This window comes from Alternaria novae-zelandiae (genome assembly GCF_023758075.1).
Source record: "Alternaria novae-zelandiae strain BMP 2774 chromosome Unknown scaffold_7, whole genome shotgun sequence".
Taxonomy (NCBI): Eukaryota; Fungi; Ascomycota; class Dothideomycetes; order Pleosporales; family Pleosporaceae; genus Alternaria; species Alternaria novae-zelandiae.
In genome coordinates this window covers 785,237-802,744 of record NW_026056967.1, presented here as the reverse complement: position 1 = coordinate 802,744, position 17,508 = coordinate 785,237, and the positions used below count along the sequence as shown (strand labels likewise).

At 53.1% G+C, this 17,508-nt stretch overlaps 7 protein-coding genes across 7 annotated transcripts; 3 read left to right on the top strand and 4 right to left on the bottom strand.

Moving 5' to 3' along the window:
- Positions 1 to 10: 10 nt before the first annotated feature.
- Positions 11 to 1,304, top strand: J4E88_004278 (uncharacterized protein; the record flags this gene model as incomplete). The annotated part of the gene is made up of 3 exons (XM_049397925.1): positions 11 to 343; positions 405 to 1,070; positions 1,143 to 1,304. 3 exons carry the CDS (start codon positions 11 to 13, stop codon positions 1,302 to 1,304), a joined length of 1,161 nt encoding a protein of 386 aa, XP_049256370.1.
- Positions 1,305 to 2,919: 1,615 nt separating this feature from the next.
- Positions 2,920 to 4,767, bottom strand: J4E88_004277 (uncharacterized protein; the record flags this gene model as incomplete). The annotated part of the gene is made up of 2 exons (XM_049397924.1): positions 2,920 to 3,168; positions 3,220 to 4,767. The coding sequence occupies 2 exons, from the start codon at positions 4,765 to 4,767 to the stop codon at positions 2,920 to 2,922; spliced, it is 1,797 nt and encodes a 598-aa protein (XP_049256369.1).
- A 2,511-nt stretch (positions 4,768 to 7,278) lies between these two features.
- Positions 7,279 to 8,385, bottom strand: J4E88_004276 (uncharacterized protein; the record flags this gene model as incomplete). Its single annotated transcript, XM_049397923.1, has 4 exons — positions 7,279 to 7,511; positions 7,704 to 8,063; positions 8,117 to 8,300; positions 8,362 to 8,385. The coding sequence occupies 4 exons, from the start codon at positions 8,383 to 8,385 to the stop codon at positions 7,279 to 7,281; spliced, it is 801 nt and encodes a 266-aa protein (XP_049256368.1).
- Positions 8,386 to 9,072: 687 nt separating this feature from the next.
- Positions 9,073 to 10,498, bottom strand: TIF1 (translation initiation factor eIF4A; the record flags this gene model as incomplete). The annotated part of the gene is made up of 4 exons (XM_049397922.1): positions 9,073 to 9,083; positions 9,139 to 10,140; positions 10,197 to 10,340; positions 10,465 to 10,498. The coding sequence occupies 4 exons, from the start codon at positions 10,496 to 10,498 to the stop codon at positions 9,073 to 9,075; spliced, it is 1,191 nt and encodes a 396-aa protein (XP_049256367.1).
- A 461-nt stretch (positions 10,499 to 10,959) lies between these two features.
- On the top strand, positions 10,960 to 12,912 carry J4E88_004274 (uncharacterized protein; the record flags this gene model as incomplete). The annotated part of the gene is made up of 2 exons (XM_049397921.1): positions 10,960 to 11,312; positions 11,736 to 12,912. 2 exons carry the CDS (start codon positions 10,960 to 10,962, stop codon positions 12,910 to 12,912), a joined length of 1,530 nt encoding a protein of 509 aa, XP_049256366.1.
- Positions 12,913 to 13,122: 210 nt separating this feature from the next.
- Positions 13,123 to 14,268, bottom strand: J4E88_004273 (uncharacterized protein; the record flags this gene model as incomplete). The annotated part of the gene is made up of 3 exons (XM_049397920.1): positions 13,123 to 13,246; positions 13,296 to 14,053; positions 14,149 to 14,268. The coding sequence occupies 3 exons, from the start codon at positions 14,266 to 14,268 to the stop codon at positions 13,123 to 13,125; spliced, it is 1,002 nt and encodes a 333-aa protein (XP_049256365.1).
- A 483-nt stretch (positions 14,269 to 14,751) lies between these two features.
- J4E88_004272 (uncharacterized protein) lies at positions 14,752 to 17,386 on the top strand (the record flags this gene model as incomplete). The annotated part of the gene is made up of 2 exons (XM_049397919.1): positions 14,752 to 14,757; positions 14,963 to 17,386. 2 exons carry the CDS (start codon positions 14,752 to 14,754, stop codon positions 17,384 to 17,386), a joined length of 2,430 nt encoding a protein of 809 aa, XP_049256364.1.
- Positions 17,387 to 17,508: the final 122 nt, after the last annotated feature.

Below are 17,508 nucleotides of genomic sequence, written 5' to 3'. Positions count from 1 at the left end.
ACACTTCACGATGGTCAACACACAGAAAGAGAAGACACAACATGATCTGGACGACCAAAAGCTCGGTCTGTACCTGCAGCAAGAGATACCCAATCTGAAGACGCCCGTACTATCGACAAAGATTGGTTATGGACAAAGCAATCCGACTTACTATGTCGACGATGCGGCTGGCACACGCTACATCCTCCGGAAGAAACCCAGCGGTACCATCATCTCGCCTGTAGCACACCAAGTCGACCGAGAGTACAAAGTGTTGAAAGCACTGGGGTCTGTTGAAGGTTTTCCAGTCCCGAAAGTATACTGTCTATGTATGGATGCATCGATCATTGGAACAGCGTTCTACGTACGTCCCAGCTACCCTCCTAACAAACATTTCTCGTCTAACATACCTACCTCTTCACCAGGTCATGGAGTACATCCAAGGCCGTATAATCACCGACCCCAACCTCTCTACCCTGCCACTCTCCGACCGTCGCGCAGCATGGAAATCCGTCATCTCAACCCTAGCCTGGCTACACTCCATCAACCCCGACACCATCGGCCTCACCTCCTTCGGCAAGAAAACCAACTTCTACGCCCGCCACTGCAACACCTTCTCCCTTATCGAATCGCAACAAGCCCAAGTCCGCGACAAAACCACCGGCCAGCAACTCGGCCGCGCGCACCCGCATTTCGACGAAATCGTATCCTACATACGAAGTCACCTACCCCAGGAACGCACCTGCATCATCCACGGCGACTACAAGTTCGATAATATTATCTTGCATCCTACTGAGCCCCGGGTGGTTGCTATCTTGGATTGGGAGTTGAGTACGCTGGGACATCCGCTTATGGATGTTGTGTATATGACTGGGCCGTATTGGAATCGTGCTAGTAAGGTGGGTATCCCTGGGGGGCCGACTGTGCAGACGGTGAGGGATGATCAGGGGGGAGACGTGTATGATGAGGAGAATCAACAGCAGAATGGGTTACCGAGTATGCAGGAGTTGTTGGAGGTTTATGAAGAGAAGGCAGGGTGGGATCCGAGGCAGGATCGATGGGATGTTGCGAGAGTTTTCCATTTGATGAGAGTGAGTTTGCGATCTTCATCTTTCTCTCATTGTCGCGTGGCAGAGAACAGCACAAGCTAACACAGATATCAGGGAAGTGTGATAAGCCACGGTATCCAAGCGCGAACCATCAGTGGGCAAGCCAGCAGCTCCTTCTCACATGTGTACTTCGAGAACACGAAACGAGGACTCGACGAAGCACTCCGACTAGTTCGTTCGATGAAGGACAAAGAAGCGCCCAAGAGCACGCTATAGTAGAACCATCCATCCATCTTGACATATATCGATGCAACGTCATGACGACTAGCTTCCCGTCTCCCCGCTACAGAATCACGCGTCAAACGTCCTTGAAGCGCTGGCCAGTTCCACACGTACCATACAACACGCATACAGATCTACATCTCCACTTCCCCATCCACTCCTCCAACACTCCATCTTTCCTTCTCCACTACACTGTCAGAGAACGTACTCAGTCTCCACCCCATCATCATCCCGTCTCCACGCGCGGTGTCTACTCGCCAAGTCCGCATCACTCGCTATCCGGGGACAAGATGCGTAAACCAACGCATCAATCATGTTCACGGTCCAAGCCCAGCGCACACGCATCACACACACAGTCTCAGTCCCAGCCCCATTCCCTTCCGATTCATTTTCGTGGCTCCCCATCCTCCCCATGTCACAAACGCCAACCACACACACGCCCACGCACCCCAAGCTTTCCCAAGGTTCAATTGCAAATCCCACGACCAGCATCCTAAATCCCCCCAAACGACCAAGCGCTATGCACATACAAGACATGAAATCCCACGCGCCCCCAAGCCCGTCTTGGCTCCCGCGCACGCATCAAACAAAAAGCGCTTATCTCAGAGCGCAGCGCGAAAACGCACGGGCCACATGCGCGCAATTTGAATCGTCGTGTTACAGTGCAGAGGCATGTGAAATTCCGCCAAGCGGGCCAAGCTTTTTTGCTGAATGAGACGGCGAAGGGCTGGCGCGGCCACTAGGATCTGAGACTGTTGAGGTGTTTCATTTACTGTGGCATTTGCTGTGTGGTAGGTAGGGGAATTGTTTGGTCTGGAGTGTTGCTAAGAATGGGATGCCGATGCGTTGCTCTGATGATGGTGAGCGGAGTGATGGTTAGTTAGGTGCCTAAGGACGGGAAGTTACGTAGATGGATATCTGGCCGATCGTAATCTGGCTATCGCGAAGCTTGCGAAGCCATCGGGAAACGGAAGAAACCTTGAAAAGCGAAGACGAAAACACGATAATATGGTGGGAAAGAGCAACAAACGCGCGCATGCATTCGAACATTGTTTGTGGAAGCTATCTACAACTATCGGAACGGGTCTTGACTAAACTTCGATATCTCCCGTCCTCCAGCCCCCATCAAAGTGCAGTGCAGCGCAAAACTTCGTGTCGAGAGAAATGAAGTATGTATAAGAAAAATTGCCCGTGGTATCTGTTGCCCCTTCCCGATTTTTTATGACGCCGACGCTATGCAAAAGCCGATGGATAGAGAGTAACATGGATAAAACTCGGGGAATACAAAGAGTGATGGTGTGTGTGTGCATTACAAGTGTCTGTTGGCGCGCCCTAGGTCTAATGCTGGAATGGAGATGGAGAGTGTGGTGTCTAAACGAGGGAAGCCTGTAGACCTGCTGGCGGCTTCGGAGAAGGTACGGAGAAGCGATGGCGGAAACATGGGGGTATAAAAGGAGCGTGGTGCTTTTGATAGACTCACGACAGGCGTATACGGGGTGGTACAACGAGTGAGAGAAACGTAAACCGAAGAGAAACGCCGTTGAAAGCAAGTTGGTAGCAGAGATCGCACGGCGGAGAGCGACGGTGCCGAGATTACTGGGTTTGGCGTTTAGTGGTCTGCAATGTCCTCGTCCATGCCGGGGTAGATGATGTCGGCGACATAGATCGCCTGTACGTGTTTGAATAAGACGAAGCACCACATCGTGATGATGGCGATGGTGAGGCCGTTCCCCACGAAGAGCACCGTTTCGTCTTTCAGCGCGTTGCCGATCGAGATGGTGGCGATGACGAATCCGGTGTTGGGGAAGACCATGGCCCACCATCCGAGATGGAAGTAGACAGCCCACGAGTTGATGACCTGGAGATAGAGTTAGTATTGTTACATGACAAGATATTGTGGCGAACTTACGGCGACGAGGGTGATCATGAAGAACCACATAGCCAATACCCAAAGGAAGAGTGCGACAATGAGAGCCAGAGTCCGGAGTAGCTTCGCGTCGACAAGGCCGTCACCTTGCAAGTCAAAGTCGTCAGGAAGAGCGTTGGCCATACCAATCAGGGCCAAGCAGGTGAAAGAAGGCGGTCCGACAGCAATAAACATGGCTCCTCGATGCTCACGATCGGGGTATCCGACTTGCATCAGACGACCAATATAGTGCGCATACATGAGAATGGCAACCGTGAATCCAAGACCCTGACATCCAAGTCCGGCAACCAGGATTGGCATTCTGGACGATACGGGCTGTGATTTGGCAATGACCGAGGCGATTGTACCCGCAAGCATGATAGGGAAGATGGGGAGCAGCCACGAGGGCATGAAGCTGGTAAGCTTGTACGTGTGACTGCAGAACAGGAACGAGTACTGGAAGGAAGCCAAGCAGAAAGTGATGAAGGTGTATGCCCAGAAAGCGACTGCCATGGTAGTGATTGCCCACGCCCGATTCGGGTGATCCTCTTCGTACGCTTCTATGACATATTTCTGCGTTCCGGTAATGATTGTAGCGATCGACAGGAAGAAGGGTCCGAGGAAGAGTCCTTCACGTTCGTGTTTGATAGATTCCTTGAAGGATCCAGCGTACTTGGTGAAGCGGAGGACCATTGTCATTGTGACGGCAGTGAACAGCATGAGGTTGAGAATGTAGAAAACGGCGCCGATGGTGATGAGACCGGGGAAAGAATGGGGCTGGATGGCGATAAGCGTGCCGAGACCACCAGTAGCCATCGTCAGGGTGTAGTTCGCCCATGTGTAGTGCTTGAGCCGTTGTCCGAAAGTGAGGTATGGCTGGTTGGGATCCTTCCTGCCAGGGATCTTGGTGTGCTTGTCCCATTCCGAGTGGCCATCGGCATGCTTGTGCTTCTCGAGATCGATATCGTCCATCTGGGGTGGCGACTGAGGAGGTTGGTCCCTGAAAGGGTTCTCTGGCTCTGGCTGCCTCTCCTTCGTGTCGATGCGGTATCCATTAGCATCAACCGGACCGGGAAAGTAGCCTCCTCCATTAGATGCGTACATAGGCGCAGGTGTTGCTGCTGGTGAGTTGGCTGCCCATGTGTTGGTACGGGTAGTCTCGCCGGACTCAAAGGAGAACTGGTTCTGTTGTGCGACCTGAGGTTGCGGCTGGTACTGATTTGGCTGTAGCTGTTGTTGCTCGGGTGTTTGTTGTTGCTGTTGAGGGTTGGACAGGCGGGAGTAGTTGTTCACATCTCGACTTGATTGAGGAGAATGTTGACGGGGTCCAGAAGGTAGACCATACTGTCCTTGCTGCTGAGGAGTTTGCATACGAGGTCCGGAAGGTAGACCGCCGTACTGCTGGCTCATGTGCTGAGGCTGAGGTGGAGGTGCATACTGAGGTTGCTGCTGGTTTGGTGGGAGAGGGAATTGACCGTTGTTCTCGAAATTAGGGCTGAAGGTGTCTTTTGGTCCAAAGGACAAGCCTTCTGGTTGGTAGCGAGTATCCATTGCTGAAATGATAGAATAGGTGTCCTGCACCGTAGAGACTAAAAGACGGAAGAGACGGCAAATAAAGGAAAGAAACCAAAGAAACTATGACCACAAAACGCGCAATAGGGACAAGTATTGACCTGCACGGGGCAATTTGATAGAAACCCGAGAGGCGATGCTCGGGAATAGACCAGTGTATTAACACGCGCCGAGCGGGATCAGCATGGGTCAGCCTCTCTAGTATCGGTCCTGTTTCGAACTGCGTGCCAATCTAGCGCAAATACCTCTGGCAGCTAGTCAATGAGGCTCCACGGAGTCATGGTGGGATCTCAGAGTGCTTGGCGAGGACGAAGTGTTGCGTACATCCTCCTGGTATCCACATCAAAGCGTCGAATAAGCTCCGAGCAGCGGCCAGCGCACGTACACCTAGATAACGACCTGAGGTCCTCTTCGCTTCATCTAGTTCCAGGAATGGTAACTCCACCTTGGCAGTGCACGATGCGCCAAGATGTTGAGTTAGCTTCCGTCGCTTAGTACATTCAAGACGAATGCTTATCGCCTTCCATGATCTGCATCGTGGCTATGCTGCTTGCGTACCCTGTGGATAACTCAGTGTATGATGGATAGTATTCGTGCACTGCATCCACGTAGTTGCCATATTGCAGTTGTCCACTCAGATTGACAGTACTGGGGAGTCCTTCCTTACTTCATGTCCGTCATACATAGACATCTTACCTGTCATATTTGGGCCTAGAGCGAACCTGACGCATCGCTTTCAGGGCAGCAGGACCGAATAGCTGTGACGCGGGCGTCGGCTTCGCGCCGCAATGCAGGGAGAGTCCCTTCGACTTGAGAGAACCCCTAGGCGGCGGGCATGGCGGTCTCCAATCTGGATCACCATGCGATGGTGCGGTCCGGATTCCTCCGACTTGACTAGGGCATGCTAAGCGCGGAACATGGACTGGGCAACGAGAAAATAAGATGCGGCTCAAGCTGTCGAGGGACGGTGATTCGTGGTGCCAAAAAGGGGCGTCGAAACGGATGACGAAACGCTTAAAGCGGAGCCCGTTGCGTCGGCTTCGTTGCCAAGCATCCCGCGCAAGACACAACCAAACAAGGGGCCAACGTTTCGCAGCCCGATGCAGCCACAGCCGCATACTAGAACGCAAATAAGGTTGAGGGAAGTTTGACACTGGCGGCTCTGATTGCTTGCGTGTGTGCGAAGCTTGTCGGGCCAAGATCATCGGGTGGAAGCTCGAAGCTGTCTCAACAATGCCAGAACCCTCGCCCAAGCTCCACTCTGGTGTTTGACTCTGCTTCGGCCAAGGCTAAGCCTTAGGCAAAAAGCCTATCTCGACTTATCGTCATTCCTCAAAAAGCGCCGAGTCCCCACGTGCGTTCCAGAAGCCTGCCCGTCTAGTTGATGCCGCCGCAAGGTGAGCGCGTACAAGCCTGGAGGTTGCTTGTAGAGGGTGGGAACTGATTGAGGGCCTGCGAACTTTGACTCCGGCTTGTCTTCGTTGCGAGTGGATTACACGCACTGCGTCGCGTCCGGTGGGTCTGTAATGATGAGTTGCTCTCTGGGCGTGGGCGGTGCACTCAACGTCTTTTCAAATCCGACCTGAGTCGACTAATCGGGCCGTGATCCAGTGTTCATGGCAGTGCTGAGTACGTCGGTGCGCTGATGATACGCAGAGCCCAAAGACGATGCAAATTGTGAATGATCGGAGACAAGGAAGGAGCAAGGGCATGTGAAGATGGCCAACGGGGCAAGAGCTGCCGGATGATGATGATCTACACCTGGGCCTGAGGCTGAACGCTAAAAAGCGGGCTGCGCCGTGCACTGCCAAGGACCATCGTTGGGCTTTTCACATGTCAACATCGCTATGATCACAAAATGCACTCCGTCGCTCGCTCGCGGGCGGACAGGACGGCGCGTCGCGGAGCACTGCGGAAGAGACAAGAGTTCGCCAAGCAAGTGCATGTGTGTCGTCACTGGTTGTAGAGAAATTACGCTGGCCCCTTATCTGGCAGCGTTTAGAGGCGTTGTATACTGATTGCTTTTCAGTCAGGTATGCTGTAGAGGCACGGTTTCATGCAGAGGGCTGCTTCTTGGTGTGGTTGGCTTTCGCATGTGCTGCAGAATCCTCTCATTGAAGTAACGCCGCTGAGGTCTCGGGTTGAAAAGAAAACGCCCGAGATCACCCGAATCGCCGTGGTAATACGATGTCATCGCCTTCCCGACGATGCCCATGTGTAAAAAATCTTATCGTGTCAAGATGGATCGTGCAGCGGTATCCTTCCCTGTGCCCAACGAGCCTTGTCGCCTCGTATCTTTGGAAGCCGCTGGGCGAGGTCCACATCGCGACCTTGGCTTCGAAAGACAAAACAGGCATAAATGAAGAATGTGGATACTTCATGTTAGTATTAAAGTGTAGCGGTTACCTATACCATGCCTCCCCCGTTATCTGTGATATGTCGTGGCGTATAATGCTACGATTGTCTGGCTGAATCACCTTCTCTAATCTTCTAGATTTTACTGGCTTCTTTCAGTACCTCGCGCGTAAGTACCTCACCTTTCTTCCTCACTTCACTGAGCCTGCCCATCTTCAACAACCTCCCTATCATCTCTTCATCCCCATGGTGGCTGTTGTGCTCGAATTCAGGCTCTTCGCCATATGCCACTCGGGCCGCATCGACTAGTATTCTTGCTGTCATGCCAAATACTCTGAAGGTGGTGAGGCTGTCGAATGCGCTAGGCTCTGGGCGAGGGTCATCTCCATCAGGTAAAGTTTGATGCGAAGAAGGTTCTGGTATGGATGGCGGAGAGGACCGCGCGGAATTACGTAGGAGTGTCGGAGATGGAGGGGGTCGTGGCATGTAGAAATTGTGCATTCGCCATCGTGACTCGTGCCAGTCTGTCCAAGAGCCTCGATACCATTTCTCGGGTCTACCGTCTTTCTGCACTGGTGGCGGGCCTTCACCCTCCCACCCTTTGCGCAGGAAGTTGTGAAACGGCGCCGTGAAGACCGCTGCTACTTCCCTGGGGTCGAGGCGCGGCATAAGCCTTTCTTCTACAGAGAGACTGTTCGTGTCGGAGGAAGCGGGCACGTCGGAGGATGTCTCTGCCGGACGCAGAAAGGCGACGCAGGGCCGCACTCCGAGCTCGGTCTTTGCAAGGTTCGCAGGGAGTTCGCAAAGGTGCTCCACGGTAAATCCTCGAAGCTTCTCCTCATTCATGGGCAGCCCGATCTCCTCGTCCGCTTCGCGTCGTGCGACGTCCCACGGCGACTCGTCGAGTGTATCTGCTTTGCCTGAACCGTGTCAGCAGGCATGTCCAATCCAACTCTCATGTGTGATCCAGTACCTCCGGGCAGCGCAGCCTGTCCCGCATAGTTGCGTAACTGCGCGCTGCGCATCGTGAGGACCACCTTGAGCTCGCCATGCCGGTCCGGAAAGAGCAATATAAGGACTGCCGCGCGTCTCGTAAGGGGGCAGTTATACCATTGCGTTGGCGGAGGGGAGTACGTTCGGAGGCGGTCCAAGGCGCGCTGTTGGGCGTATTAGCAAGATGAAGGCCTGCTGCGGAGCGCAATCATATAGCATACTTACAACAGATCTTTGGGAAAGCGCCATTGTCGCAATAGCTTTGCTTCGGGCGAGCCATGCTGTCGGTCTCATGGGATGCGCGTGCGTCGGGAGGGTGAAGCTCGGTGGGGTCGTGGACCGAGGTTATCGATAGGCGGCATGCAAGAGCCTCGTGGCAGCCCCAGAATCTCCCGCGCCTTAAATAGATGCCGTGTGGAGATCGTCACGTCCGCCATTAGTCGACGTGGACAGTAGTCACATCACTCAGTTATATGGCGAAGAGCAAGTTAAGTAACTTTCATGCAATTGAATCGCATCTCTATATGAAAGGAAACTCCCGATCGTTATCATCGACATGCGTGGCCATGGTGAAGTGCTACACATCCCACCGCGTGAGCATGCGTTGACGACGTGCAGCAGATCCCCGAGGACATAGGAAAGTAGCATGAAATTGCAAAACAGGACCCATCCATCAACTACGCACCGTAAGTCTATCATATGCAGACATTCTTTTAGGGAAATCATTTCGCACATGAGAGACCAACGCCAAGATGCCGCGATGTATAGACGATTACTCGTCCTACCTCGAACCACTTTTGAACCGGACCAAACAGAGAGCACCCCTGGCCGTGCAGGCGTACTCGTATTAGAAGACCACCGCCTCTATCCAATGCACCACTGAAGCGTTAGTGGGCAGAGTGAGGCGGCGATGAGAAGATAGCAGAGCACCACTTCTTAGATGAGGTCTGTCGTACACGTTAGTAATCGGGCCTGAAGTACGGGGATATAATGAACACTTACCAGCCACGTTCATGGGCATCTCCTCGATCTGTGTGCTGTAGAACTGCTCGATTTCGCGCATCATGCGGACATCGTCGGCGGTGACGAAGTTGATGGCAACACCCTTACGTCCGAAACGTCCACCACGACCGATGCGGTGGATGTAGTTCTCGCGGTTGGCGGGCAAGTCGTAGTTGATGACCAGGGAGACCTGCTGGACATCGATACCACGGGCCAGAAGGTCAGTGGCGATGAGGACACGGGAAGATCCGGAACGGAACTCCTTCATGATGACATCACGCTGGGCCTGGTCCATGTCACCGTGCATGGCCGAGACAGTGAAGTCACGGGCAGTGAGCTTGTCGGTGAGCCAGTCGACCTTCCTGCGGGTGTTGCAGAAGATGACAGCTTGGGTGATGGTGACAGTCTCGTACAAGTCGGACAGGGTGTCGAGCTTCCAGTCCTCCTTCTCGACGGCAATGTAGAACTGCTTAATACCTTCGAGGGTAAGCTCGTCCTTCTTGACAAGGATACGGACGGGGTCGCGCATGAACTTGGTGGTGACCTCGAGGACGTCCTGGGGCATGGTGGCGGAGAGAAGGACGACCTGGGTGGACTGGGGGAGCAGCTGGAAGATGTCGTAGATCTGCTCGGTGAAACCGCGAGACAACATCTCGTCGGCCTCGTCGAGGACGAACATCTTCATGTGGTCGGTCTTCAGCACACGACGCTGGATCATGTCGTGGACACGGCCGGGAGTACCGACAACGACCTGGGGGCCGTCCTGGAGGGCCTTCATGTCGTCACGGACGCTGGTACCACCAATGCAGGCGTGGCACTGGACGTCCATGAAGTCACCGATGGCGACAACGACCTTCTGGATCTGCTGAGCGAGCTCGCGGGTGGGGGCGAGGATGAGCGCCTGGCAGGCCTTGACGTTGGAGTCGATCTTCTGGAGGGTCGAGATGGAGAAGGTAGCCGTCTTACCGGTACCGGACTGGGCCTGGGCGATGACATCGTTGCCTAAAATATGTCAGTCGCTTGTTGGGTTGTGCGGTGGTGGGGGCGGGCAAACGTACCCTTGATGACGGGCATGATGGCGCGCTGCTGGATAGCAGAGGGGCGCTCGAAACCGTAGGCGTAGACTCCACGGAGGAGCTCAGCCTTGAGGTTCATGTTGTCGAACGAGTCGGTGATCTCATCGTAGTTGGACTCGATCTGGCCTGCGCGTGGGTTAGCCGGGGCTCGCAGAAATGTTTGCAGGTGAGGCTATCGTCGCCGCCGCCCTCGCACTGCGGGGCGCGCAGTTTCGAGGAGCGGCGGGACAGCACTCGGGGCACAACTCACCCTCGGGCACGTCCTCAAGACCTTTGTCAGCCATGATTGCGACTGGAAGGAGCGACTACTGGTGCGGGACCGTAGTCGAAGTGTTGCTCGTGGCGGGGTTAAAGCGGAGGATCCTCTGGATGCCGCCGCGTGTGTAAAAGTTGTGTAGTAAAAGCTAGATACCAGATCCTCTGCAAGAGAATCAAACGGGTATCTAGGGTAGTGTGTGTATTGGTTGTGTGGTGGATTTGGTGATGGAGGGACAGAGAAGGTGGGCGCTTTTTGGCTTAAGAGGTCGGCCACAAAAAATCTCAGCAGTGTGCTAGTGCCAAAAGCACGCTAGTTCAAATGCGCCCACGGCTCCCACCTTAGGTCCGCCTTCACTTCCACTGGCTCGCTCCAGTGTCAGCCTATGACTCTGTTCATTGTCCCTTGGTTTGCCTCCTAGACCACTTGCAGCCGCGAAAACGTCTGCGCTGAGCAAACACCAAGCATTGTGCCCGGTCCATCTTTGACATGGCGCCCGGCATTCTGGACCACCCCGGCATTGCCACTGTCGAATCACGACCTTCGAAAAGAGTCAAGACTTCTGTGGCGACTGAAGTCGAGAGCGACGACGATGATGTGGCGGCGGCGGCGGCGATCGCAGTCCCCTCGCATCCCCTGGGTATCAAGCCGGCCGGCAATGCGTATACTGCGTCCGAGAATATCAAATCGAGATGCGGACTGTTCGCCAGTTTACCCGATGAACTGCTGAGCCACATCTTTGAGTCATTCGAAGCTGACGTCCTGATACGCTTGGGGAGTACGTGCCGCGCTTTGTATGCCTTTACGAGGTTGGACGAATTATGGCGGGCTTTGTTCGTAAGGTGAGTACCACGGTTGCTACACACAACATGTTGCATTCCCCATCTTTTTCGTATACAGTCATTCCTACGTTTCCAGTCATCGTCCAGTCATATAATCGGTCAGGCGGTGTATGTGAAGGAAGGCGTTCCTTGTAAACTCTCTTGGATCGGTATGACTGTGCCTGCACGCCTGACCGCGGCTCGGCTGTGGAAGTGCAGGACACAAAATCATTTCAGGGCATTCTATATTCCCCGGGATAAAGTGGTAGATCGTTGCTCAAGTTGAGTGTGTGTAAATTCGTGGTATATACGAAACTGCATTTCTCCAACGGAATAGAGCGTTGCTTCTACTTTATACCAGGCTCAACATGCATCACTCGTTTGCCTGCATTGAAAATACCAGACAATCACACTTTTTCCAATCGAACGCTAACGATCAAACAGCTCCCCAGCTGAAGACTTTGAATGGCGTGGAACCTGGCGAGCAACCTACCTGAAGATCCCAAGAGAGCACGTCACTTCAATATCATGCACCAACCTCTTCTCTGACACTCTTTATCGACCATTTCAATGCGCCCACACAGAACTAAACTCCTACGCGGTCAAGATCCCGAAACAAAATGAGATAGCCCGACTATCAGATCTGACGTACGAAGAGTACGCCGAAACCTGGGTGGACAAGCCCTTTGTGCTCACTACACCCGTCAAGCAATGGCCTGTACACGGTACCTGGACATCAGAGTACCTCCTCGAGAAATTCCCAGAAACCAAATTCCGCGCGGAAGCAGTAGACTGGCCCATGAAGAAGTACATGTCCTACATGCACGACAACGCCGACGAGTCACCCCTGTACCTCTTCGATCGCGCATTCGCCGAGAAGACCGGCGTAGACATCACAGCGGCACCGCATTCCAAAGAAGCCGCATACTGGAGCCCAACATGTTTCGGCGACGATCTCTTCAGTGTCCTAGGCGAACACCGACCGGACTGCCGGTGGATGATCATGGGTCCCAAGCGCAGCGGCTCTACGTTCCACAAAGATCCAAACGCAACTTCAGCATGGAACGCAGTCTTGACAGGCAGCAAGTACTGGCTCATGTTCCCCGCCGGCCCAGGCATCGAACCTCCACCCGGCGTCATCGTCAGCGACGATCAATCCGAGATCACCTCTCCACTCAGCATCGCAGAATACATGCTCACTTTCCATGAACTCGCCCGCCAAACGCCCGGCTGCAAAGAAGGCATTTGCTACGCTGGTGAAGTACTCCATGTACCGTCCGGCTGGTTCCACCTAGTGCTCAATCTCGAAGACAGCCTCGCTTTGACGCAGAACTTTGTACCCCGCAAAAAATTGCCTGATGTACTAGGTTTCCTGCGTGACCAGCGCGGCGAAGTAAGCGGGTTCAAGGAAGATGTCTGTGATCGCGCCTATGAGCTTTTCGTAGAGCGACTCCAGGAACAGCATCCCGAGTTGCTGGAGGAGGGCCTCGCGGAGTTGGAAAGGAAGGGGAAGAAGGGAAAGGGCAAGTGGGAGCAGCTGACGAAGGGAGACGAGGAGGAAGAAGTCGGAGGATTTAGCTTTGGCTTTGGTGGGGATGACGATGATGCTGACATTCCGTGAGCGTTGCAGTGATCGTAGTGACAGCAATTCCGCATTCAATCGCACGCATATAGTGTTCGACAGCTTCACAACTAGAAGAATCGGGGGTTAATCATAACATTCATACATTGCTGTGTGCAAGCTATCTCTCGTGGGTATCATCTAATCGTTAGGTCGTATCATACATCATAATCGCAGCGTCATATCTCATCCTCCCCGTTCTGCGCCAGCTCACTTTGCGTGATTGATGATCTCAGCGTACATGTCCTCAGGTATCTTGCCGGCGAAGCTCATAGCCACGGCGACAATCTTCTGAGCGTTAAGACCAGGCAGGTTACGTAGGATCGTATTGGGGCTATGAATACGTCAGTCTTGCTTCGAACATGTGTGGAAATTGTACTCACCTCGGGTTATTCAGGATATCGCCACGAATCAGAACCAACTGAGCCACAATGCACAGAATGTTCAGATGTGGTCCGTATGCGAAGAGGAAGTCCCAGAGCTGTAGGACCTCTGGCAACGGGGGTGTACACGCGCACATGGTGAGGACGGATGCGAAAGCGTAGATCTTGGCTTCCATGTGGTGTGCCATGAGGTGGCCGTACAGCTTGGGGTCGACCACCTCTAGCACCCTGTCCACCAACGCGAGACCTTTGTGCACACCCTCCATCGATCCCCTCACATAGCCTGGACACTCGTATGTAATGAGCCGTTCGAAGCCCGTGAAAGCCTCGACTTCACTCCTCGCCGCGTACAGAAACGGCCCACAGAGCACATTCATGCCCTGCACGTAACCAATCTGCTCAGCATCGTTCGTAGTCGACGCCTCTGTACGCGTACCCGCAGTGAGGGAATGCCGCGACATCATCGAGGTATCTGGGCTACCGCCGAACTCGGATAGTGTTGGTGGGGACTGCCAGCCATTGACGCGTGCTTCGTGCGCATCGTTCAGCCTCCACGCGACGGCGTTGAGCACACGCGTAATGCTGTTCTGAGTGACGCGTCGTCGGAAGAGGGGGTCTCCCTGGAAGGTGCGGAAGGTGTCATTTTGGATTTTGGCGTGCGCGGGAGAGGCGCCTTGACGGACGAGATCGAGGTATACGTCGGTGCGGAGAGGAGGCGCGTTAAGTAGGATGAGCCAGATGTATATGCGCAGTTCGGACTGGACCGGTGGAAATTAGTATACAGAATTCATTGAGCGGTTCTAGATTGCGCCCATGCGCGGTATGATCGCATGGGGTAGTGTGGAGAACATACCATGCCCTCGCTGTTGGCGGGAATGCCTTCGGTCAAGATTGTGTAGCGCAATTCTTGGAGACCCTCCTCTGGATTACTCGCAGAGGCTCCTTTGAGCAGCAGCATATCCAGATTCGTCATTTTGGTGGATTGGCTATGAAGAGGTTGGACTCGCTCACAATTCGAAACTTTGGTCGGGGTCTCCGCACGGCGGTCTGCACTGACGCCTTGGCGCTGGACCTAGGAATTCTCCCGCGCCATCCGAAGACGCTCACTACACTATCCTCAATGCATACGCTGCATCTACATTTCGTATAAGTTTTTGGTTTCTTGTTTCCTATTCTGTTGAGATCTAGGAACCTATTTCCGTGGTTGCTACTCGTACTATTTCATTTCAACTGTGTCGTTCACACCTGGATGTAGCCTTGGAAAAACGGGTAGCGACAATCTGTGACCACCCGCAGAACACCCACAATACACCTACTTGTTCCACTGCGCTCTCATCTTACTTACGTTGGCAGCAACTGCCAACATGGTGTTGCCGCCAGAAACCGAGTACAATCGCAGCGAATACAAGCGCGACACCAAGTACATCGCTGGATATCTTTTGAAGGCTTCCCGGAAATGCGGGTTTGTGCCGACGCCTTCCAACAACTCTTACAATTATGAGGTTTGCGAACGTGACTTTGAGCCAATGGCTCAATGTATCGTGAAAAATCCTCAGAAGGCATCTATACCACCGTTCATACGTACGATCTTGGTTCGAGCTATTCGGTTTCGGCGGGAGGTAACGGCCTGGTATCGACTTAAGAGTTGCGACACGAACGCGGACCAGCAGCATGATGCTTTCTCCTCGCGCCTTCAAAGGATACTCGACATTCTGCGACCGCATATACGCAAGCCGGACAATGAAAGGACGAAGGAAAAGACCGCTTCCTCGGGGACGACAGCAATAGAACTAGGCTTCTCCAAACTGGCTTTGCAGGATACCACCGAGGACGACGAGGAGTCTAATGATCAGCCCGTGATCGTAGACGACTTGCCTTCTGTTCCAGCAGTAGAGATTAGTTTTGACGACGCGAATGTAGAGGAAGACTTCTTTCTTGAAATCAAAGGTTTCTTGAAAGAAATGCAATCGATTCGGAAATATGTCTTAGAGCGATGGACAAGAAAGTCTGATTTGATGACCAAAGCGTTCGTCACGAATACCGCGATCGCAATCGTGCGACAGAAAGAATACGAGTTCGACCAAAGTCTATCACGTCCGCCTCAGTACCCCGCGGAGTTATTTCCCGTCTGGTGCCTACCGGCTTTGCTCCTTTTTAGGGAGCTTTATCCAGAGAAACTTGGGGATGAGAGCGACCTCGACGAATTCATCCTGCCTTCTGATCTAGTGGGGACCTCCGGTGCAAAATCTTTACTTTGCTTTTACCCTGTGTACAATGGCCTGAAATTGCTCCTCGACACCATTCAGTTGGCTCCTAAATCGCAACACCCAGGGGCGGTTTTGGTGCACAATCTCAGTGAGGAACACAAACATCGAGACATGCACCCTCACGTTCTTGGTGCGCGGGATATGGCTTCAGTGCTTTACGTTTTCCGCAAAATTCCGATGTTGTTACATAACATCCCGGAGGATGAGTTAACCCGCGGCGTTCGATGCATGGATAAGGAACGGGCAATACCATTTTGGCTCACCTTTGCTATGCAGATCCAACTCGAAATTAATGATCTTCCCAAGGAATCTTTGGGGGACCCGCTCGAGGATTTACGACAAGAAGTGACAAAGGCATCCACACTGATCCAAGAAATCAAGACGCATCCTAATAGTCTTGTCGACGTCCATAGAGGCAAAGACTTTGATTCGCTTGAGACGCTCGTGTTACACCTCAAAGAGAGTTTCTTCAATGACGGAGTCGCCCTGTTTCTACAAGGAGTCGTGAAGAGCTTCATAACCAGTCCGAATGACCGTAGCATAAGAATACCGACACAACTGGATCCGCTTTGTCCGGGCATCTCCTTCGTCAAGGAAAAGAACCTTTTCCTGCGCAGCCACCGCCTGAGATGTGGCGTTTACATGTATGTTATGAGATCGTTGGTGCGCAAATTCCCAATTTCACACGACGCCAATCATAGTCATGTTCTGAGCGTCGCTCACCTGTACAACATATGCTGCAAGCTGTTCCCTGATGCTCCGCGCTTCCCCGATCTGGAGTTCTTCATGCAACGCCAGGATCTGGAACGACTCTTCTATGGGAAGATACCGCAGGACATTATGGAGGCTCAAAGACGGCTTGAACTTCTCCAGTACGGTGTAACTGATGCGATCAATGGCCACTCATACCGTACGATCAGCACGATCGGAAAACGTCTCCTGAGAAGCAGAGTTCTCCAGAGTCCTTCCCACTTAGATTCCGTGTTAGAAGATCAGTTTGATATGCGCGAGGTTCCGTTAACGCTACAGAAAGTCGATGAGTCGACCCGTCGCTTGTTAAATAGTTTCGGCGACAAAAAACAAGAACATGAGCGAATACGACTGTTCAATTGGCCAGCTGACGCACTCTCGCCCGAAGGATGGACGTACCATAGGCTCTTTTTCCACAAATTCGACAAAATCTGGGACCCTGTCCCAATCTTGCGGTCCGTTATGCTATGGCTCGAGGCGGACGCCATTAATCTCAACTTCTGCACACCAAAGCTCGTCCTCCTCTGCAGCGACATCCTCCGGGACATCCTGGACATGTTTCGTAGCGACCCTGTTTTCGAGAATGACTTCCTGAAAGAACAGAATAAGCCCACTCTCTCTCTGACTATCGTTCTCCGAATCCTGACCCTTGCCGCCAACGAAATTAAACTACGCAAGCGCCAGCCAAGTCTCCCAGCGAAGAGAATGGACCAGCTACGTGAGGTCTTCAACATCATGCAGAAGCACTACATGCGTCCGATGGAAACTACACCAGGCGAAAAGACATGGGCGGGCGACGTCTGCATTGCGGATCTAGTGAACACGGAAGAGGAACCCCAGATCGGCGAATATTGGAGTGCAGCGAATTTCTTCAGTGGCCGCGACATATTTGCACACGGTGGGGGTCGCATTGACCCAAATAATCTGGGACCTGCTGCTGCTGAGAATTTGTACAAGAATTGGGACTTTGGCGAGAGTAAAGAGGAGAGCAGGATGTTCAACGCCCTCTCTAGGTTTCATGCTGGGTGGGGTTCGAAGGCAATCGTGAGAAGAGCTATGGAGGGGCGTTACTGATAGCCTTGTATAGGCGCGTCGGACAAGTTCCTTCTTCATTCTCAAAAGCTAGTGGTTGTTGACAAGGGCATCCTTGAGCATGCATCTTGCGATGGTCTCAGTCGCACTGCTTCTGCGTGGGC